General features: G+C 42.3%; 2 protein-coding genes across 2 annotated transcripts; both read left to right on the forward strand.

The window, feature by feature from the left end:
- The first annotated feature begins 382 nt into the window (after positions 1 to 382).
- LOC144503981 (gamma-crystallin S-1-like) lies at positions 383 to 11917 on the forward strand. Its single transcript, XM_078229131.1, has 5 exons — positions 383 to 439; positions 4185 to 4298; positions 5105 to 5134; positions 5228 to 5470; positions 11642 to 11917. The coding sequence occupies exons 1-5, from the start codon at positions 383 to 385 to the stop codon at positions 11915 to 11917; spliced, it is 720 nt and encodes a 239-aa protein (XP_078085257.1).
- Positions 11918 to 12629: 712 nt separating this feature from the next.
- On the forward strand, positions 12630 to 23476 carry LOC144503982 (gamma-crystallin S-1-like). Its single transcript, XM_078229132.1, has 4 exons — positions 12630 to 12686; positions 16415 to 16528; positions 17458 to 17700; positions 23201 to 23476. Exons 1-4 carry the CDS (start codon positions 12630 to 12632, stop codon positions 23474 to 23476), a joined length of 690 nt encoding a protein of 229 aa, XP_078085258.1.
- The last annotated feature ends 376 nt before the right edge of the window (positions 23477 to 23852 follow it).

A 23852-nucleotide genomic window follows, 5' to 3' on the forward strand; every position in this document is an offset into this window, starting at 1 on the left:
TGTTTTTACAGAAAAATAGTGTAAATCCAGCAGCTACGGTCTTGTCACCTTGTGGTGTGGGAGAACCTTTGCTAATATTGCCTGGGATCACATTTACAGTTATTTTGCCGAGTGTAGAGTAAGAAAACTCAGCACGGACATGTTAAAGTCAAATCATGTTTATCTTTGGCAAAAGCTTTTGACAAAGGGTCACATGGACTCAAAACATCAGTTATCTTCTTCCCTGCCAGACCTGATGAGATTTTCCAGCATTTTCTCTTTTCATTTCATGTTTATTTATTTTGTTTGGGCATTTATGATAAAATAGCAGATTGGACAGATGAGGGTCATGTGGTTAATGTGGATTTCTAAAGGACAATTGATAAACTGCCACATATTCGGCATGTCGGCAAAATTGAAGCTAATGAAATATGAGGGAAAGCAGCCACAAACTCACAAAGTTGGCTCAGTGACAGGAAACACGGAGTAATTGTGAATGATTACAGACAACCTGAAGCTATACAGTGGGTGTCCTGCATGGGAATCATAACTTCTAGCAAGAAACTATACTTTGTTTTACAGGGCACAATTTCAAAAGACGCTGCTGACAAAAAACGTGGAGGTATTTTAAACTGTGAGGAAGATACAGATAGACTTTAAGAACATAGAGAGAGGCTGGTGGAATGGGTGAACACATGGCCAAGACATTCAATGCAGAGAACCCTGAGTTGATTCATTTTGTTGGGAAGAGTGAATAGTGGCAATATAAAAGGAAGCACAATTCTGAAATGTTACACAAACTCACAGAGCTGGAGCCATATACACACACATCACTGAATTGAGCAAGTGGTTAAAAAGGCAGACGCGATCATTAGATTTCGAAAAAGAGGAATGGAAAATAAAGGCAAGAACTTTTTGATGAATTGTTATAAAGCACTGTTTGGGTCTGAACTGAATTCTTATTTCCAATTCTACATAGCGAATTTAGGATGAAGGTAAAAGTTGTAACAATGGTGCAGAAAAGATTCAGGAGAGTTGTTTCAGGCATGAGGGCCTTCAGTTGGGTGGATAGATTAGAGAAGCTGGGATTGTTCTCCTGACAGAAGAGAAGGTTCAGAGATGATTTGATGGGTGTGTTTAAAGTTCTGAGGAGTCTGGACAAATTAAATAGAAAGGTGCTGTTTCCTTTGGTGGATGGGTTGAGAAACAGAGGACAACCATTTAAGGTGATTGGTAAAAGGAAACCAACATGATGAAAAGCATCGTAAATATTGATCTGTTTTGCATTACTGGACAGCGTGTTAAAGGTTTCAAGAGAGAACTGTACAAGCACAGGAAGAGAAAAACTTTGCCATGCTTCATGGAATGAGTGAGGTTTGAGAACCATTCATGGTGCTCGAGCACCAACCGGCACCAATATGGTATCAAAATCTTTGGTGGTGGGTGATGCGCGATATAACACACGAGAGGCTGGATGTACTCGGGAAATAAAGGCTTTTATTGCCAACAATAACAGAGCTACTATATACAGTATATGATCCCAGACTAAAGGGTCACCAGGCAGAGCAGTGACCTTTATACCTCTCCCAGGAGGCGGAGCCAACTGGGGTGTACCATAGGACTATATTAACAGGTAGAACAGCCCAACCCTAACCCCAACAGTAAGATATCTACAGACTCATAGTACTGGCCAGACCATGGCTCAGCACTACCTGGTGGGAACCAACAATGGTTCGCCACAGTGGGCAGTTCAATGACTGCATGAAATGAAGCAGAGATTAATGCCTATGTGTGTGCGAGAGAGAGAGAGAGAGAGATTGAAAATGTAGCTGTACCAATGATTGAGGACCACCATTCCCCAGGTGTTAGAACTGGTACCATTAAATTATATTGTATACCAGTTAATTGGAAGAGAAAATAGAAACACAACTGGCTGAAATTTCAAATTGAATCAAGTTGTAATTGCAAATAATGAAGAACAAGTTGGTCACCTACAATGTCATGAGATTCGGGAAGTGTAATAAACATTGGAACTTTAAATTAACATAATGTAGCAGAGGAAAGGATCTGGGTGTATTGGTGAATGGCAGTGCTGTGTAATGCAAGTACATCTTGGGTTATATTGCACATGGAACTGAAGACAAATCACACTGGCTGGAATGTTCATGGTTTGCAGGAGCTGCCTGACAGGAACATAGGAATGGAGGTCATAGGAGCAGGAGTAGGTCATGATCTGAACATAAATAGTGTCATTGCCGATAGAAAGATACTGAATGATACTGATGCAATTGAGAAAGTCTCAAAGTTGCAAATACTCACTTTGTAACACCCGTTGAATTGCAAACACATATGTAGTTTATAAATGCATGAAGCTGACCAATTGAGGGAAAAATGATCGCCTCTAGACATTTAATGGAACTGAATTAATAAACCACCATTGTTTTGGTGGCTTGTCCGAGTCTCTCTCCGTCTGAGGCATTAATATCTGAATTTTATTTTGTTATGGAATTCAATGCCTGATAAGGTGATGGAAAGTACTTCCATAGTAACCTTCAAGATCAGAGTGACACAGAGAAGCAGAATAAAAGGAGGAGGCTGTTTCGCCCCTCTGGCCAGTCCCACGTGGCTGCTCTGCACCCAATTGCCTTCACCCATTATCTCTCAATACCTTTCGTTAACAAGAATCTATCAATCTCAGAATTAACATTTACAATAATCTAACTGCAATTGCTGTTTGTGGAAGAGATTCCCAATCTTCAGTCACCCTGTCTGACTCATTTTTTGTCCATGTCTGAAACTCTCTCAATACAATATGTTCCATCTATTTGTCCCACCTTTTCTGAATATCTTGAAAAATTCAATCAAATCACCCCTTAACCATCTCAATTGAAGGAATTAAAATCCTGCTAAGTATAATATCTCCGGGAGCCCAGGAATATTTCTGATGAAATTATTATACAATCCCTTCAGGGCCAGTTCATTTCTCCTAGGATGTGGTGCTCAGATCATTCACAGTGGTCCATGTGAGGTTTAACTCAAGCTTTGTTAATATGGAGCATGACTTTTCCCCACTTTTATTTATACCCTCTGGATATAAAGACCATCATTCCATTGGCATTTTAATGTACTCTCTACCTGTTGATAAAAATTTAATGATCAAAAATATGGTTCCCAATTCTCCTTGGACTTCCGTTATTTCTAAATTTTTACCATATGGATCTCTACTTTCAGGTCCAAATTAAATCCCCTCACCTATATTGCCAATATTGAAATCCATTTGCCACAGGTTTTTCTATTTGCATAATCTATTAATTTGTATTTTCATGCTTCCATCAAGACTCCTTACAATAATGCCTATCTTGCTGTCATTGGTAAACTTGAATATGTGGCTTTCTATGTCATCATCTCGGCTGTTAATAAATACTGTGAATAATTGAGGGTTCAAAACAAATTAAGAGATACCATGAGGTAGATCTTATCATTCTGAAGAACTGCCCATTATCCCTTCCCTCTTCTCCTGCCATTCAGTCATTGCCAAAGCAGGTCAATAATTTGCCTTCCCTTGCCTGAACTTCAACTTCGGCTAACGGACTCTTTGAAGGGATTTTATTTAACGCTTTCTGGAAAACCAGATTGGTAAAATTCATCGATATTTCCCAGTCCATTATCTTAGTCCCAGTTTCAAAACATTCAGTCAGATTGGTCAGGTATGACCAATGGATTCATGATGGAGGCATCTCCAGCAGATGTGTTTGCTTGAGAATATCTTGGCATCCCAAAACTCCAGCATTCCACTCTTCAGACAAATAAATTACGCTGCTATGTCTCAAATCGCCATATTTATTTAATTAATTAATGTGTATATTCAATGACTATCTGTTATGATATCAGATTGTTTAACTCGCTTAGCTATAAATTTGGTGTATTACATGTACTTTTTTCCAGTCCTTGTTTAACCTCTTGCCGAAGTGTGAGGAAAACCAGACACTTTAAAACTCAACAATCACCAGCAATGCCTCTGAACCTCAGTTCTCAGGCCTCACTGACTCTTGCTCCCTCTATCAGACCAATCCTGGTTCTCTAAAGAAGCGGAACAGCACATCTTCCCCCACTGCGCCAAATTCACTCACTTACCACATTTCCGGAGTTCAGTAAGTACTCTGTCCAGTTGAACTTCATGCTACTTGTTTTGTTTGATTTATCAGCAACTGATAAGCCAACAGAATAAAACGTTACGACCATTTAACCTCCAAGCAAAAGAAAAACTTTCACCAGCGACCGGGGATGAAGGAAATGAATGCAAGATGACAGTGCCCTCTGTATGGAATGTCCACTTGTACCAAATATCTGACTTAGCACTGTGTCCACAAAGCATTCTGTTGCTCAATGTTCCTTGAATAGGATCACTCCAGATCTCCTTTTCACCATCAATGATTATTTTTTAAACCACATTCTAAAAATGTCTTTGATCACGCTACCACTGGCCTTTCTATTTCTCTGTTTACTATTCCAAAATGCCTTCAGCTTAACTGAAACTTAGAAACTAATGAAAGGTCCCACACAACAAAGCGACACTGATTCAAATATGAATTCAATACGAACAATAAAATGTTAACAAATATCATCTATGAAATCAAATAGACACATGCAGTGATTAAAGCTTTATGGGCTTTGGAGCACAATGGGAAATCGGATAACACTGGCAGCCAATTATATAAAATGGTGTGAATAAAAAATAACTTGTTCAGGATATATACATCTGCCTTGTGGCCAATTCTGGAGTCTACCGCAATCATTACATGGACAAATCGGAAACACACCTGATTGAATGTGCAGCATTAACTGTTGGGGAATTTCAGTGTAAATACAGTATCAGGAACACAATGAATACCAATGTCCTTTTGCCTTATTGACCCAACAATTAAAATGAGGTGGAGGCAAAAAACATTCAATTATACATAGGTTAAAATGGTTTTCTTTAGTGTATGTGGTGTGTTTTGTTGCTTTTGTGCTGAGTTCAAACTATTGCGATCATTAAAATAACAAAAGTACAGCCCAGGGAGGCAATTCTGTCCAACGTCTAAATACCAAGCTGTGTGCAGCGGTGAAACATTCAGTCAGTTAGTCAGCTAACTCTGAGCTCAAAATGGGAAAGGCAAGGATAAATCTGAGATATTATATTATAGTAGAACACTTCTTGCCAGATTTGACAAGTTATTAACTAATTATTCGGCCATTTTATCCACAGATCATCTTTTACGAGGACAGGAACTTCCAGGGTCGGCACTATGAGTGCAGCAGTGACTGTGCTGACCTGTCCCCTTACTTCAGTCGCTGTAACTCTGTCCGTGTGGACAGTGACTGGTGGGTGATGTATGAGAGACCCAATTACATGGGATACCAGTATGTTCTGAGCAGGGGAGAATATCCTGACTACCAGCGCTGGATGGGATTCAATGACAACATCAGGTCATGTCGCTCCTACCCATACGTAAGTTTCCTTTGGTGACTTTTGCATGTAACCCGGATGGATGAGTGAAAAATGATAAGTAGTTGGGCAGTTGAGTTTCTTGATTTGAACTGAAGAAATCCTTAGCTGTTTTACCAATATTTTGTGTGTGGAGCATCTAAATATGCTTAATGTGAAAATGATAACTCATACAAATCATTTTCTCAAATGTATATGGGGGAGGGGGAACAGTCACAAGTCGTGCTGCACGTCGGCACCAAAGACATAGGTAAGAGAGGGGATGGGGATTTAAAACAGGAATTCAGGGAGCTAGGGTGGAAGCTGAGAGCCAGGACAAAACAGGTTGTCATCTCTGGTACGTTGCCGGTGCCACGGGATAGCGAGCTGAGGAACAGGGAGAGAGTGCAGTTAAACACATGGATGCAGGGATGGTGTAGGAGGGAGGGTTTCAGCTATGTGGATAATTGGAACACTTTCTGGGGAAGGTGGGACCTGTACCAACAGGACGGAGTGCACCTGAACCAGCGGGGCACCAATACCCTGGGAGGGAAATTTGCTACAGCTCTTCGGGGGGGGTGGCGGGGGGGGGGGGGGGGGGGGAGGGGGTTTAAACTAATTTGTCAGGGGGATGGGAAAAGGAGTTGTAGTCCGGAGGTCAGTGAGTGTAGTGAGGTACTGGGAAGGGTATCATGGTCAAAGGTGGGTACCAGCAGACAAGAAGGTGGGTTGAAGTGCGTCTACTTCAATGCAAAGAGCATCCAAAATAAGGTAGGTGAATTTGGGGCGTGGATTGGCACTTGGGACTACGATGTTGTGGCCATTACGGAGACATGGGTAGAACAAGGACAGGAATGGTTGTTGGAAGTTCCGGGGTATAGATGTTTCAGTAAGTGTAGGGTAGCTGGTAAAAGAGGTGGAGGAGTGGCACTGTTAATCAAGGAGAGTGTAACGGCTGCAGAAAGGCATTTTGAATGGGATCTGCCTACAGAGGTAATATGGGCTGAGGTTAGGAATAGGAAAGGAGCGGTCACGTTGTTAGGAGTTTACTATAGGCCCCCAAATAGTAATAGAGATGTGGAGCAAGAAATTGCTAAGCAGATTATGGATACGTGTGGGGGTCACAGGGTAGTTGTCATGGGGGACTTTAACTTTCCAAATATTGATTGGAGCCTTTATAGGTCGAATAGTTCGGATGGGGCAGTTTTTGTGCAGTGTGTGCAGGAGGGGTTCCTGACACAATATGTGGATAAGCCGACAAGAGGTGAGGCCACATTGGATTTGGTAATGGGAAATGAACCGGGCCAAGTGTTGGATTTGGTTGTGGGAGAGCACTTTGGAGATAGTGACCACAATTCAGTGTCTTTTGTTATTGCAATGGAGAGGGAGAGGGCCATGCGGCAGGGCATAGTTTACAATTGGGGGAGAGGTAATTATGATGCAATCAGGTGGGAATTAGGAAGCATAGGATGGGAACAAAAATTGTCAGGGAAAGGCACTAATGAAAAGTGGAACTTTTTCAAGGAACAAATACTGCGTGTCCTTGATAGGTATGTCCCTGCCAGGCAGAGAGGAAATGGCCGAGTGAGGGAACCATGGTTCACAAAAGAGGTGGAATGTCTTGTCAAGAGGAAGAAGGAAGCATATGTAAGGTTGAGAAAACAAGGTTCAGTTGGCTCGATGGAGGGTTACAAGTTAGCAAGAAATGAGCTGAAAAAGGGGCTTAGGAGAGCTGGGAGGGGGCATGAGAAGTCCTTGGCGGGTCGGATCAAGGAAAACCCCAAGGCTTTTTACTCTTATGTGAGGAATAAAAGAATGACCAGGGTGAGGTTGGGGCCGGTCAAGAACGGCAGTGGGAATTTGTGCATGGTGTCAGAAGAGATAGGAGACGTGATGAATGAATACTTTTCTTCGGTGTTCACCAAGGAGAGGGGCCATGTTTTTGAGGAAGAGAGGGTGTCACAGGCTGATAGGCTGGAGGAAGTAAATGTTCGGAGGGAAGATGTACTAGCAATTTTGAATAAACTGAAAGTTGATAAGTCCCCTGGGCCTGATGAAGTATATCCTAGGAGTCTTTGGGAGGAAAGGGATGAGATAGCAGAGCTTTTGGCATTGATCTTTGCGTCCTCACTGTCCACGGGGGTGGTGCCAGAGGACTGGAGAGTGGCGAATGTGGTTCCTCTGTTTAAGAAAGGGAATAGAAATGACCCTGGTAATTACAGGCCGGTTAATCTTACTTCGGTGGTCGGTAAGTTGATGGAAAAGGTCCTCAGGGATAGGATTTACGACCATTTAGAAAGATGCAGCTTAATCCGGGATAGTCAGCACGGATTTGTGAAGGGCAAGTCTTGCCTCACAAATTCGATAGAATTTTGTGAGGAGGTAACTAAGTATGTAGATGAAGGTCGGGCAGTTGATGTCATATACATGGATTTTAGTAAGGCGTTTGACAAAGTCCCCCATGGTCGGCTTATGAAGAAAGTAAGGATGTGTGGGATAGAGGGAAGTTTGGCCGATTGGATAGGTAACTGGCTATCTAACAGAAGACAGAGGGTGGTGGTGGATGGAAAATTTTCGGACTGGAAACCGGTTACCAGCGGAGTGTCACAGGGATCAGTGCTTGGTCCTCTGCTATTTGTCATTTTTATAAATGACTTGGAGGAGGGGGCTGAAGGGTGGATCAGTAAATTTGCTGATGACACCAAGATTGGTGGTGTAGTGGATGAGGTGGAGGGCTGTTGTAGGCTGCAAAGAGATATAGATAGGATGCAGAGCTGGGCTGAAAAATGGCAAATGGAGTTTAACCCTGACAAATGCGAGGTGATTCATTTTGGTAGGACAAATTTAAATGTGGATTACAGGGTCAAAGGTAGGGTTCTGAAGAATGTGGAGGAACAGAGAGATCTTGGGGTTCATATCCATAGATCTCTGAAGGTTGCCGCTCAAGTGGATAGAGCCGTGAAGAAGGCCTATAGTGTGTTGGCGTTCATTAACAGGGGGGTTGAGTTTAAGAGCCGTGGGGTTATGCTGCAACTGTACAGGACCTTGGTGAGACCACATTTGGAATATTGTGTGCAGCTCTAGTCACCTCATTATAAGAAGGATGTGGAGACACTGGAAAGAGTGCAAAGGAGATTTACCAGGATGCTGCCTGGTTTGGAGGGTAGGTCTTATGAGGAAAGGTTGAGGGAACTTGGGCTTTTCTCTTTGGAGCGGAGGAGGTTGAGAGGAGACTTGATAGAGGTTTATAAGATGATGAGGGGGACAAATAGAGTGAACGTTCAAAGGCTATTTCCTCGGGTGAATGGAGTGGTAACTAGGGGGCATAACAATAGGGTTCATGGTGGGAGATATAGGAAGGATGTCCGAGGTAGGTTTTTTACTCAGAGAGTGGTTGGGGTGTGGAATGGACTGCCTGCAGTGAGAGTGGAGTCAGAAACTTTAGGAACATTTAAGAAGCTATTGGATAGGCACATGGAGTACTTCGGGATGATAGGGAGGAAATAGCTTGATCTGGGTTTCAGACAAAGCTCAGCACAACAACGTGGGCCGAAGGGCCTGTGCTGTGCTGTACTGTTCTATGTTCTATATGTACAATTAATTATACTTAAATATTAAAACCATGAAACCTACAGCAAAAAACAAGGATTGTAAGAAAAGGGAGAACCAGCCGTGGATAACGAAGGAAATAAAGGAGAGTATTAAAATAAAAACAGCTGCGTACAGAGTGGCCAAAAATAGTGGAGAAACAAGTGATTGGGAAAAATTTAAGAAACAACAAAGAGAGACTAAGAAAGCGATCAAGAAAGGAAGGATAGACTATGAAGCTAGGCTAGCAATTAATATAAAAAATGATAGTAAAAGTTTTTATAAATATATAAAAAGGAATAGAGTGGCTAGAGTGAATGTTGGACCCTTGGAGGACGAGAGGGGGGAGTTAATAGTGGGAAATGAGGATATGGCTGAGTCTTTAAATCAGTTTTTTGTGTCGGTCTTCACGGTGGAGGACACAAATAGTTTGCCAAATATTAACGATAGAGGGTTGGCAGCAGGAGAAATACTTAATACAATTAATGTTACCAGAGAGGCAGTGCTGGGTAGACTAATGGGACTGAAGGTGGATAAGTCCCCGGGTCCGGATGGAATGCATCCCAGGGTATTGAAAGAAATGTCAGAGGTAATAGTGGATGCGTTAGTGATTATTTATCAAAACTCGTTGCATTCTGGGGTAGTGCCGGTTGATTGGAAAACGGCTAATGTTACGCCGCTGTTTAAAAAAGGAAGGAGACAAAAGGCGGGTAACTATAGGCCGGTCAGCTTAACGTCTGTAGTAGGGAAAATGCTGGAATCCATTATTAAAGAGGAGATAGCAGGGCATCTGGATAGAAATGGTTCGATCAATCAGACGCAGCATGGATTCATGAGGGGAAAGTCGTGCTTGACGAACATGTTGGATTTTTATGAAGATGTGACTAGGGCGGTTGATGGAGGAGAACCGGTGGATGCGGTGTTTTTGGATTTCCAAAAGGCGTTTGATAAGGTGCCCCATAAAAGGCTGCTGAAGAAGATTAGGGCACACGGAGTTGGGGGTAGTGTGTTAAAGTGGATTGGGGACTGGCTATCCGACAGGAATCAAAGAGTCGGAATAAATGGGTGTTTTTCCGGTTGGAGGAAGGTAACTAGTGGCGTGCCGCAGGGAACGGTACTCGGGCCGCAACTATTTACCATTTATATAGATGATCTGGAGGAGGGGACGGAGTGTAGGGTAACGAAGTTTGCAGACGACACAAAGATAAGTGGAAAAGTGAATCGTGTGGAGGACGGAGAAGATCTGCAGAGAGATTTGGACAGGCTGAGTGAGTGGGCGAGGATATGGCAAATGGAGTATAACGTTGATAAATGCGAGATTATACACTTTGGAGGAAATAATAACAAATGGGATTACTATCTCAATGGAAACAAATTAAAACATGCTACCGTGCAAAGGGACCTGGGGGTCCTTGTGCATGAGACGCAAAAGCCCAGTCTGCAGGTACAACAGGTGATCAAGAAGGCAAATGGGATGTTGGCCTCTATTGCGAAGGGGATAGAATATAAAAGCAGGGATGTCTTGATGCACCTGTACAGGGCATTGGTGAGGCCGCAGCTGGAATACTGTGTGCAGCATTGGTCCCCTTATATGAGGAAGGATATATTGGCATTGGAGGGAGTGCAGAGAAGGTTCACCCCCAGGTTGATACCGGAGATGAGGGGTTTGGATTATGAGGAGAGGCTGAGGAGATTGGGTTTGTATTCGTTGGAGTTTAGAAGGATGAGGGGGGATCTTATGGAGACTTATAAGATAATGCGGGGGCTGGATAGGGTGGAGGCAGAGAGATTCTTTCCACTTAGTAAGGAAGTTAAAACTAGAGGACACAGCCTCAAAATAAAGGGGGGTCGGTTTAAGACAGAGTTGAGAAGGAACTTCTTCTCCCAGAGGGTGGTGAATCTCTGGAATTCTCTGCCCACTGAGGTGGTGGAGGCTACCTCGCTGAATATGTTTAAAGTGCGGATGGATGGATTCCTGATCGGTAAGGGAATTAAGGGTTATGGGGATCAGGCGGGTAAGTGGTACTGATCCACGTCAGATCAGCCATGATCTTATTGAATGGCGGGGCAGGCTCGAGGGGCTAGATGGCCTACTCCTGCTCCTATTTCTTATGTTCTTATGTTCTTATGTTCTTATACATGGGTTGAAAGTGTAAAGAGAAAACAATAATATTATTAGAAGTTAGTTTGCATTATGCAACTATTTAGAGCTAAAAGCCCTGGAATTGCTGGTTTGATTGTAAGTATACTCTTTTTAATGAGATTGAAAATGTTAGGCCTTATTAATAGACATTCTATCCAATTGCAATATTCTATTACTCAGTGAGGTAGAAAGACCATCAGTTCCCAATGTGGAACAGAAATTAACATTAATATGAAAATAAATCTGTAAGGCCCAACTGGAATCCAGCCTGAAAATAATGTTCGAAAGAGTTCACCATTTTTTGTAACACTTTGAAGGAGGGATGCATGGGAATTTAGTCAACAGATAATGAATTCAATTGTTCGGTAATATCATTTACGACTCTTCATTTATTCCCTGCTCCACAGAAGGCTGCCTTTCTAATTGTTAAGTCCATTACACATGTGGTGTTATTTCTATTCCAGTACCGAGGTGGCAACTACAGAATGAAGATTTACGAGAGGCCTGACTTTGGGGGACAGATGATGGAATTCATGGATGACTGTCCCTCTGTCTACGATCGTTTCCGTCACCGTGACATTCACTCCTCCCATGTGATGGACGGTTACTGGACCTTCTATGAACATCCCAACTACAGAGGCCGACAGTACTTCATGAGACCCGGTGAATACAAGAGATACAGTGACTGGGGCGGCGACAACTCAACTATCGGATCTTTCAGACGCATGAGAGAATTCTAGATTGTTCTTGATAAATGTGATTCCTCTTTGCTGAAATATTATTGAAAATAATAAAACCTCCTGTCACTCACAGTCAAGGTTTTCATTTATTTGTGGATTGTTGTGGAGATCATTAGAAATTTCCTGGAACTGAATTCTCATCTTCGCCATTTTACACCTGTAATCTCAGCTCATGAATATATCTCATCGGCAAAATGCAGATTTCGGAATAAACCTTGTCCATATCGTTAATAATTTAATATATTGACTCAGTGAAATTGAGAGGCTCATCCGAGTCTTCCAACTCTCCATAAATATGGGAATGGTGCCAGAGAACTGGAACATTGAAATTGTTTTTACAGAAAAATAGTGTAAATCCAGCAGCTACGGTCTTGTCACCTTGTGGTGTGGGAGAACCTTTGCTAATATTGCCTGGGATCACATTTACAGTTATTTTGCCGAGTGTAGAGTAAGAAAACTCAGCACGGACATGTTAAAGTCAAATCATGTTTATCTTTGGCAAAAGCTTTTGACAAAGGGTCACATGGACTCAAAACATCAGTTATCTTCTTCCCTGCCAGACCTGATGAGATTTTCCAGCATTTTCTCTTTTCATTTCATGTTTATTTATTTTGTTTGGGCATTTATGATAAAATAGCAGATTGGATAGATGAGGGTCATGTGGTTAATGTGGATTTCTAAAGGACAATTGATAAACTGCCACATATTCGGCATGTCGGCAAAATTGAAGCTAATGAAATATGAGGGAAAGCAGCCACAAACTCACAAAGTTGGCTCAGTGACAGGAAACACGGAGTAATTGTGAATGATTACAGACAACCTGAAGCTATACAGTGGGTGTCCTGCATGGGAATCATAACTTCTAGCAAGAAACTATACTTTGTTTTACAGGGCACAATTTCAAAAGACGCTGCTGACAAAAAACGTGGAGGTATTTTAAACTGTGAGGAAGATACAGATAGACTTTAAGAACATAGAGAGAGGCTGGTGGAATGGGTGAACACATGGCCAAGACATTCAATGCAGAGAACCCTGAGTTGATTCATTTTGTTGGGAAGAGTGAATAGTGGCAATAAAAAAGGAAGCACAATTCTGAAATGTTACACAAACTCACAGAGCTGGAGCCATATACACACACATCACTGAATTGAGCAAGTGGTTAAAAAGGCAGACGCGATCATTAGATTTCGAAAAAGAGGAATGGAAAATAAAGGCAAGAACTTTTTGATGAATTGTTATAAAGCACTGTTTGGGTCTGAACTGAATTCTTATTTCCAATTCTACATAGCGAATTTAGGATGAAGGTAAAAGTTGTAACAATGGTGCAGAAAAGATTCAGGAGAGTTGTTTCAGGCATGAGGGCCTTCAGTTGGGTGGATAGATTAGAGAAGCTGGGATTGTTCTCCTGACAGAAGAGAAGGTTCAGAGATGATTTGATGGATGTGTTTAAAGTTCTGAGGAGTCTGGACAAATTAAATAGAAAGGTGCTGTTTCCTTTGGTGGATGGGTTGAGAAACAGAGGACAACCATTTAAGGTGATTGGTAAAAGGAAACCAACATGATGAAAAGCATCGTAAATATTGATCTGTTTTGCATTACTGGACAGCGTGTTAAAGGTTTCAAGAGAGAACTGTACAAGCACAGGAAGAGAAAAACTTTGCCATGCTTCATGGAATGAGTGAGGTTTGAGAACCATTCATGGTGCTCGAGCACCAACTGGCACCAATATGGTATCAAAATCTTTGGTGGTGGGTGATGCGCGATATAACACACGAGAGGCTGGATGTACTCGGGAAATAAAGGCTTTTATTGCCAACAATAACAGAGCTACTATATACAGTATATGATCCCAGACTAAAGGGTCACCAGGCAGAGCAGTGACCTTTATACCTCTCCCAGGAGGCGGAGCCAACTGGGGTGTACCATAGGACTATATTAACAGGTAGAACAGCCCAACCCTAACCCCAACAGTAAGATATCTACAGACTCATAGTACTGGCCAGACCATGGCTCAGCACTACCTGGTGGGAACCAACAATGGTTCACCACAGTGGGCAGTTCAATGACTGCATGAAATGAAGCAGAGATTAATGCCTATGTGTGTGCGAGAGAGAGATTGAAAATGTAGCTGTACCAATGATTGAGGACCACCATTCCCCAGGTGTTAGAACTGGTACCATTAAATTATATTGTATACCAGTTAATTGGAAGAGAAAATAGAAACACAACTGGCTGAAATTTCAAATTGAATCAAGTTGTAATTGCAAATAATGAAGAACAAGTTGGTCACCTACAATGTCATGAGATTCGGGAAGTGTAATAAACATTGGAACTTTAAATTAACATAATGTAGCAGAGGAAAGGATCTGGGTGTATTGGTGAATGGCAGTGCTGTGTAATGCAAGTACATCTTGGGTTATATTGCACTGAAGACAAATCACACTGGCTGGAATGTTCATGGTTTGCAGGAGCTGCCTGACAGGAACATAGGAATGGAGGTCTTAGGAGCAGGAGTAGGTCATGATCTGAACATAAATAGTGTCATTGCCGATAGAAAGATACTGAATGATACTGGTGCAATTGAGAAAGTCTCAAAGTTGCAAATACTCACTTTGTAACACCCGTTGAATTGCAAACACATATGTAGTTTATAAATGCATGAAGCTGACCAATTGAGGGAAAAATGATCGCCTCTAGACATTTAATGGAACTGAATTAATAAACCACCGTTGTTTTGGTGGCTTGTCCGAGTCTCCCTCCGTCTGAGGCATTAATATCTGAATTTTATTTTGTTATGGAATTCAATGCCTGATAAGGTGATGGAAAGTACTTCCATAGTAACCTTCAAGATCAGAGTGACACAGAGAAGCAGAATAAAAGGAGGAGGCTGTTTCGCCCCTCTGGCCAGTCCCACGTGGCTGCTCTGCACCCAATTGCCTTCACCCATTATCTCTCAATACCTTTCGTTAACAAGAATCTATCAATCTCAGAATTAACATTTACAATAATCTAACTGCAATTGCTGTTTGTGGAAGAGATTCCCAATCTTCAGTCACCCTGTCTGACTCATTTTTTGTCCATGTCTGAAACTCTCTAAATACAATATGTTCCATCTATTTGTCCCACCTTTTCTGAATATCTTGAAAAATTCAATCAAATCACCCCTTAACCATCTCAATTGAAGGAATTAAAATCCTGCTAAGTATAATATCTCCGGGAGCCCAGGAATATTTCTGATGAAATTATTTTACAATCCCTTCAGGGCCAGTTCATTTCTCCTAGGATGTGGTGCTCAGATCATTCACAGTGGTCCATGTGAGGTTTAACTCAAGCTTTGTTAATATGGAGCATGACTTTTCCCCACTTTTATTTATACCCTCTGGATATAAAGACCATCATTCCATTGGCATTTTAATGTATTCTCTACCTGTTGATAAAAATTTAATGATCAAAAATATGGTTCCCAATTCTCCTTGGACTTCCGTTATTTCTAAATTTTTACCATATGGATCTCTACTTTCAGCTCCAAATTAAATCCCCTCACCTATATTGCCAATATTGAAATCCATTTGCCACAGGTTTTTCTATTTGCATAATCTATTAATTTGTATTTTCATGCTTCCATCAAGACTCCTTACAATAATGCCTATCTTGCTGTCATTGGTAAACTTGAATATGTGGCTTTCTATGTCATCATCTCGGCTGTTAATAAATACTGTGAATAATTGAGGGTTCAAAACAAATTAAGAGATACCATGAGGTAGATCTTATCATTCTGAAGAACTGCCCATTATCCCTTCCCTCTTCTCCTGCCATTCAGTCATTGCCAAAGCAGGTCAATAATTTGCCTTCCCTTGCCTGAACTTCAACTTCGGCTAACGGACTCTTTGAAGGGATTTTATTTAACGCTTTCTGGAAAACCAGATTGATAAAATTCATCGATATTTCCCAGTCCATTATCTTAGTCCCAGTTTCAAAACATTCAGTCAGATTTGTCAGGTATGACCAATGGATTCATGATGGAGGCATCTCCAGCAGATGTGTTTGCTTGAGAATATCTTGGCATCCCAAAACTCCAGCATTCCACTCTTCAGACAAATAAATTACGCTGCCATGTCTCAAATCGCCATATTTATTTAATTAATTAATGTGTATATTCAATGACTATCTGTTGTGATATCAGATTGTTTAACTCGCTTAGCTATAAATTTGGTGTATTACATGTACTTTTTTCCAGTCCTTGTTTAACCTCTTGCCGAAGTGTGAGGAAAACCAGACACTTTAAAACTCAACAATCACCAGCAATGCCTCTGAACCTCAGTTCTCAGGCCTCACTGACTCTTGCTCCCTCTATCAGACCAATCCTGGTTCTCTAAAGAAGCGGAACAGCACATCTTCCCCCACTGCGCCAAATTCACTCACTTACCACATTTCCGGAGTTCAGTAAGTACTCTGTCCAGTTGAACTTCATGCTACTTGTTTTGTTTGATTTATCAGCAACTGATAAGCCAACAGAATAAAACGTTACGACCATTTAACCTCCAAGCAAAAGAAAAACTTTCACCAGCGACCGGGGATGAAGGAAATGAATGCAAGATGACAGTGCCCTCTGTATGGAATGTCCACTTGTACCAAATATCCGACTTAGCACTGTGTCCACAAAGCATTCTGTTGCTCAATGTTCCTTGAATAGGATCACTCCAGATCTCCTTTTCACCATCAATGATTATTTTTTAAACCACATTCTAAAAATGTCTTTGATCACGCTACCACTGGCCTTTCTATTTCTCTGTTTACTATTCCAAAATGCCTTCAGCTTAACTGAAACTTAGAAACTAATGAAAGGTCCCACACAACAAAGCGACACTGATTCAAATATGAATTCAATACGAACAATAAAATGTTAACAAATATCATCTATGAAATCAAATAGACACATGCAGTGATTAAAGCTTTATGGGCTTTGGAGCACAATGGGAAATCAGATAACACTGGCAGCCAATTATATAAAATGGTGTGAATAAAAAATAACTTGTTCAGGATATATACATCTGCCTTGTGGCCAATTCTGGAGTCTACCGCAATCATTACATGGACAAATCGGAAACACACCTGATTGAATGTGCAGCATTAACTGTTGGGGAATTTCAGTGTAAATACAGTATCAGGAACACAATGAATACCAATGTCCTTTTGCCTTATTGACCCAACAATTAAAATGAGGTGAAGGCAAAAAACATTCAATTATACATAGGTTAAAATGGTTTTCTTTAGTGTATGTGATGTGTTTTGTTGCTTTTGTGCTGAGTTCAAACTATTGCGATCATTAAAATAACAAAAGTACAGCCCAGGGAGGCAATTCTGTCCAACATATAAATACCAAGCTGTGTGCAGCGGTGAAACATTCAGTCAGTTAGTCAGCTAACTCTGAGCTCAAAATGGGAAAGGCAAGGATAAATCTGAGATATTGTATTATAGTAGAACACTTCTTGCCAGATTTGACAAGTTATTAACTAATTATTCGGCCATTTTATCCACAGATCATCTTTTACGAGGACAGGAACTTCCAGGGTCGGCACTATGAGTGCAGCACTGACTGTGCCGACCTGTCCCCTTACTTCAGTCGCTGTAACTCTGTCCGTGTGGACAGTGACTGGTGGGTGATGTATGAGAGACCCAATTACATGGGATACCAGTATGTTCTGAGCAGGGGAGATTATCCTGAGTACCAGCGCTGGATGGGATTCAATGACAACATCAGGTCATGTCGCTCCTACCCATACGTAAGTTTCCTTTGGTGACTTTTGCATGTAACCCGGATGGATGAGTGAAAAATGATAAGTAGTTGGGCAGTTGAGTTTCTTGATTTGAACTGAAGAAATCCTTAGCTGTTTTACCAATATTTTGTGTGTGGAGCATCTAAATATGCTTAATGTGAAAATGATAACTAATACAAATCATTTTCTCAAATGTATATGGGGGAGGGGGAACAGTCACATGTCGTGGTGCACGTCGGCACCAAAGACATAGGTAAGAGAGGGGATGGGGATTTAAAACAGGAATTCAGGGAGCTAGGGTGGAAGCTGGGAGCCAGGACAAAACAGGTTGTCATCTCTGGTACGTTGCCGGTGCCACGGGATAGCGAGCTGAGGAACAGGGAGAGAGTGCAGTTAAACACATGGATGCAGGGATGGTGTAGGAGGGAGGGTTTCAGCTATGTGGATAATTGGAACACTTTCTGGGGAAGGTGGGACCTGTACCAACAGGATGAGGTGCACCTGAACCAGCGGGGCACCAATACCCTGGGAGGGAAATTTGCTACAGCTCTTCGGGGGGGGTGGCGGGGGGGGGGGGGGGGGGGGGGATTTGGATTTGGTAATGGGAAATGAACCGGGCCAAGTGTTGGATTTGGTTGTGGGAGAGCACTTTGGAGATAGTGACCACAATTCAGTGTCTTTTGTTATTGCAATGGAGAGGGAGAGGGCCATGCGGCAGGGCATAGTTTACAATTGGGGGAGAGGTAATTATGATGCAATCAGGCGGGAATTAGGAAGCATAGGATGGGAACAAAAATTGTCAGGGAAAGGCACTAATGAAAAGTGGAACTTTTTCAAGGAACAAATACTGCGTGTCCTTGATAGGTATGTCCCTGCCAGGCAGAGAGGAAATGGCCGAGTGAGGGAACCATGGTTCACAAAAGAGGTGGAATGTCTTGTCAAGAGGAAGAAGGAAGCATATGTAAGGTTGAGAAAACAAGGTTCAGTTGGCTCGATGGAGGGTTACAAGTTAGCAAGAAATGAGCTGAAAAAGGGGCTTAGGAGAGCTAGGAGGGGGCATGAGAAGTCCTTGGCGGGTCGGATCAAGGAAAACCCCAAGGCTTTTTACTCTTATGTGAGGAATAAAAGAATGACCAGGGTGAGGTTGAGGCCGGTCAAGAACGGCAGTGGGAATTTGTGCATGGAGTCAGAAGAGATAGGAGAGGTGATGAATGAATACTTTTCTTCGGTGTTCACCAAGGAGAGGGGCCATGTTTTTGAGGAAGAGAGGGTGTCACAGGCTGATAGGCTGGAGGAAGTAGATGTTCGGAGGGAAGATGTACTAGCAATTTTGAATAAACTGAAAGTTGATAAGTCCCCTGGGCCTGATGAAGTATATCCTAGGAGTCTTTGGGAGGAAAGGGATGAGATAGCAGAGCTTTTGGCATTGATCTTTGCGTCCTCACTGTCCACGGGGGTGGTGCCAGAGGACTGGAGAGTGGCGAATGTGGTTCCTCTGTTTAAGAAAGGGAATAGAAATGACCCTGGTAATTACAGGCCGGTTAATCTTACTTCGGTGGTCGGTAAGTTGATGGAAAAGGTCCTCAGGGATAGCATTTACAACCATTTAGAAAGATGCAGCTTAATCCGGGATAGTCAGCACGCATTTGTGAAGGGCAAGTCTTGCCTCACAAATTCGATAGAATTTTGTGAGGAGGTAACTAAGTATGTAGATGAAGGTCGGGCAGTTGATGTCATATACATGGATTTTAGTAAGGCGTTTGACAAAGTCCCCCATGGTCGGCTTATGAAGAAAGTAAGGATGTGTTGGATAGAGGGAAGTTTGGCCGATTGGATAGGTAACTGGCTATCTAACAGAAGACAGAGGGTGGTGGTGGATGGAAAATTTTCGGACTGGAAACCGGTTACCAGCGGAGTGTCACAGGGATCAGTGCTTGGTCCTCTGCTATTTGTCATTTTTATAAATGACTTGGAGGAGGGGGCTGAAGGGTGGATCAGTAAATTTGCTGATGACACCAAGATTGGTGGTGTAGTGGATGAGGTGGAGGGCTGTTGTAGGCTGCAAAGAGATATAGATAGGATGCAGAGCTGGGCTGAAAAATGGCAAATGGAGTTTAACCCTGACAAATGCGAGGTGATTCATTTTGGTAGGACAAATTTAAATGTGGATTACAGGGTCAAAGGTAGGGTTCTGAAGAATGTGGAGGAACAGAGAGATCTTGGGGTTCATATCCATAGATCTCTGAAGGTTGCCGCTCAAGTGGATAGAGCCGTGAAGAAGGCCTATAGTGTGTTGGCGTTCATTAACAGGGGGGTTGAGTTTAAGAGCCGTGGGGTTATGCTGCAACTGTACAGGACCTTGGTGAGACCACATTTGGAATATTGTGTGCAGTTCTAGTCACCTCATTATAAGAAGGATGTGGAGACACTGGAAAGAGTGCAAAGGAGATTTACCAGGATGCTGCCTGGTTTGGAGGGTAGGTCTTATGAGGAAAGGTTGAGGGAACTTGGGCTTTTCTCTTTGGAGCAGAGGAGGTTGAGAGGAGACTTGATAGAGGTTTATAAGATGATGAGGGGGATAGATAGAATGAACGTTCAAAGACTATTTCCTCGGGTGAATGGAGTGGTAACTAGGGGGCATAACAATAGGGTTCATGGTGGGAGATATAGGAAGGATGTCCGAGGTAGGTTTTTTACTCAGAGAGTGGTTGGGGTGTGGAATGGACTGCCTGCAGTGAGAGTGGAGTCAGAAACTTTAGGAACATTTAAGAAGCTATTGGATAGGCACATGGAGTACTTCGGGATGATAGGGAGGAAATAGCTTGATCTGGGTTTCAGACAAAGCTCAGCACAACAACGTGGGCCGAAGGGCCTGTGCTGTGCTGTACTGTTCTATGTTCTATATGTACAATTAATTATACTTAAATATTAAAACCATGAAACCTACAGCAAAAAACAAGGATTGTAAGAAAAGGGAGAACCAGCCGTGGATAACGAAGGAAATAAAGGAGAGTATTAAAATAAAAACAGCTGCGTACAGAGTGGCCAAAAATAGTGGAGAAACAAGTGATTGGGAAAAATTTAAGAAACAACAAAGAGAGACTAAGAAAGCGATCAAGAAAGGAAGGATAGACTATGAAGCTAGGCTAGCAATTAATATAAAAAATGATAGTAAAAGTTTTTATAAATATATAAAAAGGAATAGAGTGGCTAGAGTGAATGTTGGACCCTTGGAGGACGAGAGGGGGGAGTTAATAGTGGGAAATGAGGATATGGCTGAGTCTTTAAATCAGTTTTTTGTGTCGGTCTTCACGGTGGAGGACACAAATAGTTTGCCAAATATTAACGATAGAGGGTTGGCAGCAGGAGAAATACTTAATACAATTAATGTTACCAGAGAGGCAGTGCTGGGTAGACTAATGGGACTGAAGGTGGATAAGTCCCCGGGTCCGGATGGAATGCATCCCAGGGTATTGAAAGAAATGTCAGAGGTAATAGTGAATGCGTTAGTGATTATTTATCAAAACTCGTTGCATTCTGGGGTAGTGCCGGTTGATTGGAAAACGGCTAATGTTACGCCGCTGTTTAAAAAAGGAAGGAGACAAAAGGCGGGTAACTATAGGCCGGTCAGCTTAACGTCTGTAGTAGGGAAAATGCTGGAATCCATTATTAAAGAGGAGATAGCAGGGCATCTGGATAGAAATGGTTCGATCAATCAGACGCAGCATGGATTCATGAGGGGAAAGTCGTGCTTGACGAACATGTTGGATTTTTATGAAGATGTGACTAGGGCGGTTGATGGAGGAGAACCGGTGGATGCGGTGTTTTTGGATTTCCAAAAGGCATTTGATAAGGTGCCCCATAAAAGGCTGCTGAAGAAGATTAGGGCACACGGAGTTGGGGGTAGTGTGTTAAAGTGGATTGGGGACTGGCTATCCGACAGGAAGCAAAGAGTCGGAATAAATGGGTGTTTTTCCGGTTGGAGGAAGGTAACTAGTGGCGTGCCGCAGGGATCGGTACTCGGGCCGCAACTATTTACCATTTATATAGATGATCTGGAGGAGGGGACGGAGTGTAGGGTAACGAAGTTTGCAGACGACACAAAGATAAGTGGAAAAGTGAATCGTGTGGAGGACGGAGAAGATCTGCAGAGAGATTTGGACAGGCTGAGTGAGTGGGCGAGGATATGGCAAATGGAGTATAACGTTGATAAATGCGAGGTTATACACTTTGGAGGAAATAATAACAAATGGGATTACTATCTCAATGGAAACAAATTAAAAAATGCTACCGTGCAAAGGGACCTGGGGGTCCTTGTGCATGAGACGCAAAAGCCCAGTCTGCAGGTACAACAGGTGATCAAGAAGGCAAATGGGATGTTGGCCTCTATTGCGAAGGGGATAGAATATAAAAGCAGGGATGTCTTGATGCACCTGTACAGGGCATTGGTGAGGCCGCAGCTGGAATACTGTGTGCAGCATTGGTCCCCTTATATGAGGAAGGATATATTGGCATTGGAGGGAGTGCAGAGAAGGTTCACCAGGTTGATACCGGAGATGAGGGGTTTGGATTATGAGGAGAGGCTGAGGAGATTGGGTTTGTACTCGTTGGAGTTTAGAAGGATGAGGGGGGATCTTATGGAGACTTATGAGATAATGCGGGGGCTGGATAGGGTGGAGGCAGAGAGATTCTTTCCACTTAGTAAGGAAGTTAAAACTAGAGGACACAGCCTCAAAATAAAGGGGGGTCGGTTTAAGACAGAGTTGAGGAGGAACTTCTTCTCCCAGAGGGTGGTGAATCTCTGGAATTCTCTGCCCACTGAGGTGGTGGAGGCTACCTCGCTGAATATGTTTAAAGCGCGGATGGATGGATTCCTGATCGGTAAGGGAATTAAGGGTTATGGGGATCAGGCGGGTAAGTGGTACTGATCCACGTCAGATCAGCCATGATCTTATTGAATGGCGGGGCAGGCTCGAGGGGCTAGATGGCCTACTCCTGCTCCTATTTCTTAAGTTCTTATGTTCTTATGTTCTTGTACATGGGTCGAAAGTGTAAAGAGAAAACAATAATATTATTAGAAGTTGGTTTGCATTATGCAACTATTTAGAGCTAAAAGCCCTGGAATTGCTGGTTTGATTGTAAGTATACTCTTTTTAATGAGATTGAAAATGTTAGGCCTTATTAATAGACATTCTATCCAATTGCAATATTCTATTACTCAGTGAGGTAGAAAGACCATCAGTTCCCAATGTGGAACAGAAATTAACATTAATATGAAAATAAATCTGTATGGCCCAACTGGAATCCAGCCTGAAAATAATGTTCGAAAGAGTTCACCATTTTTTGTAACACTTTGAAGGAGGGATGCATGGGAATTTAGTCAACAGATAATGAATTCAATTGTTCGGTAATATCATTTACGACTCTTCATTTATTCCCTGCTCCACAGAAGGCTGCCTTTCTAATTGTTAAGTCCATTACACATGTGGTGTTATTTCTATTCCAGTACCGAGGTGGCAACTACAGAATGAAGATTTACGAGAGGCCTGACTTTGGGGGACAGATGATGGAATTCATGGATGACTGTCCCTCTGTCTACGATCGTTTCCGTCACCGTGACATTCACTCCTCCCATGTGATGGACGGTTACTGGACCTTCTATGAACATCCCAACTACAGAGGCCGACAGTACTTCATGAGACCCGGTGAATACAGGAGATACAGTGACTGGGGTGGCTACAACTCAACTATCGGATCTTTCAGACGCATGAGAGAATTCTAGATTGTTCTTGATAAATGTGATTCCTCTTTGCTGAAATATTATTGAAAATAATAAAACCTCCTGTCACTCACAGTCAAGGTTTTCATTTATTTGTGGATTGTTGTGGAGATCATTAGAAATTTCCTGGAACTGAATTCTCATCTTCGCCATTTTACACCTGTAATCTCAGCTCATGAATATATCTCATCGGCAAAATGCAGATTTCGGAATAAACCTTGTCCATATCGTTAATAATTTAATATATTGACTCAGTGAAATTGAGAGGCTCATCCGAGTCTTCCAACTCTCCATAAATATGGGAATGGTGCCAGAGAACTGGAACATTGAAATTGTTTTTACAGAAAAATAGTGTAAATCCAGCAGCTACGGTCTTGTC

This window comes from Mustelus asterias, chromosome 14 (assembly GCF_964213995.1).
Source record: "Mustelus asterias chromosome 14, sMusAst1.hap1.1, whole genome shotgun sequence".
NCBI classification, from domain to species: domain Eukaryota; kingdom Metazoa; phylum Chordata; class Chondrichthyes; order Carcharhiniformes; family Triakidae; genus Mustelus; species Mustelus asterias.

Excerpts from the sequence above, each read along its gene's own strand:
- LOC144503982 (XM_078229132.1), top strand. The coding sequence starts at position 12,630 with ATGTCGGCAAAATTGAAGCTAATGAAATATGAGGGAAAGCAGCCACAA. Across the intron at positions 12,687-16,414 it reads AGCAGCCACAAACTCACAAA|CAACTGATAAGCCAACAGAA; the intron begins GTTGGCTCAGTG and ends TTGATTTATCAG. Across the intron at positions 16,529-17,457 it reads GCAAGATGACAGTGCCCTCT|ATCATCTTTTACGAGGACAG; the intron begins GTATGGAATGTC and ends TTTTATCCACAG.
- LOC144503981 (XM_078229131.1), top strand. The coding sequence starts at position 383 with ATGTCGGCAAAATTGAAGCTAATGAAATATGAGGGAAAGCAGCCACAA. Across the intron at positions 4,299-5,104 it reads GCAAGATGACAGTGCCCTCT|TCAGCTAACTCTGAGCTCAA; the intron begins GTATGGAATGTC and ends TCAGTCAGTTAG. Across the intron at positions 5,135-5,227 it reads CTGAGCTCAAAATGGGAAAG|ATCATCTTTTACGAGGACAG; the intron begins GCAAGGATAAAT and ends TTTTATCCACAG.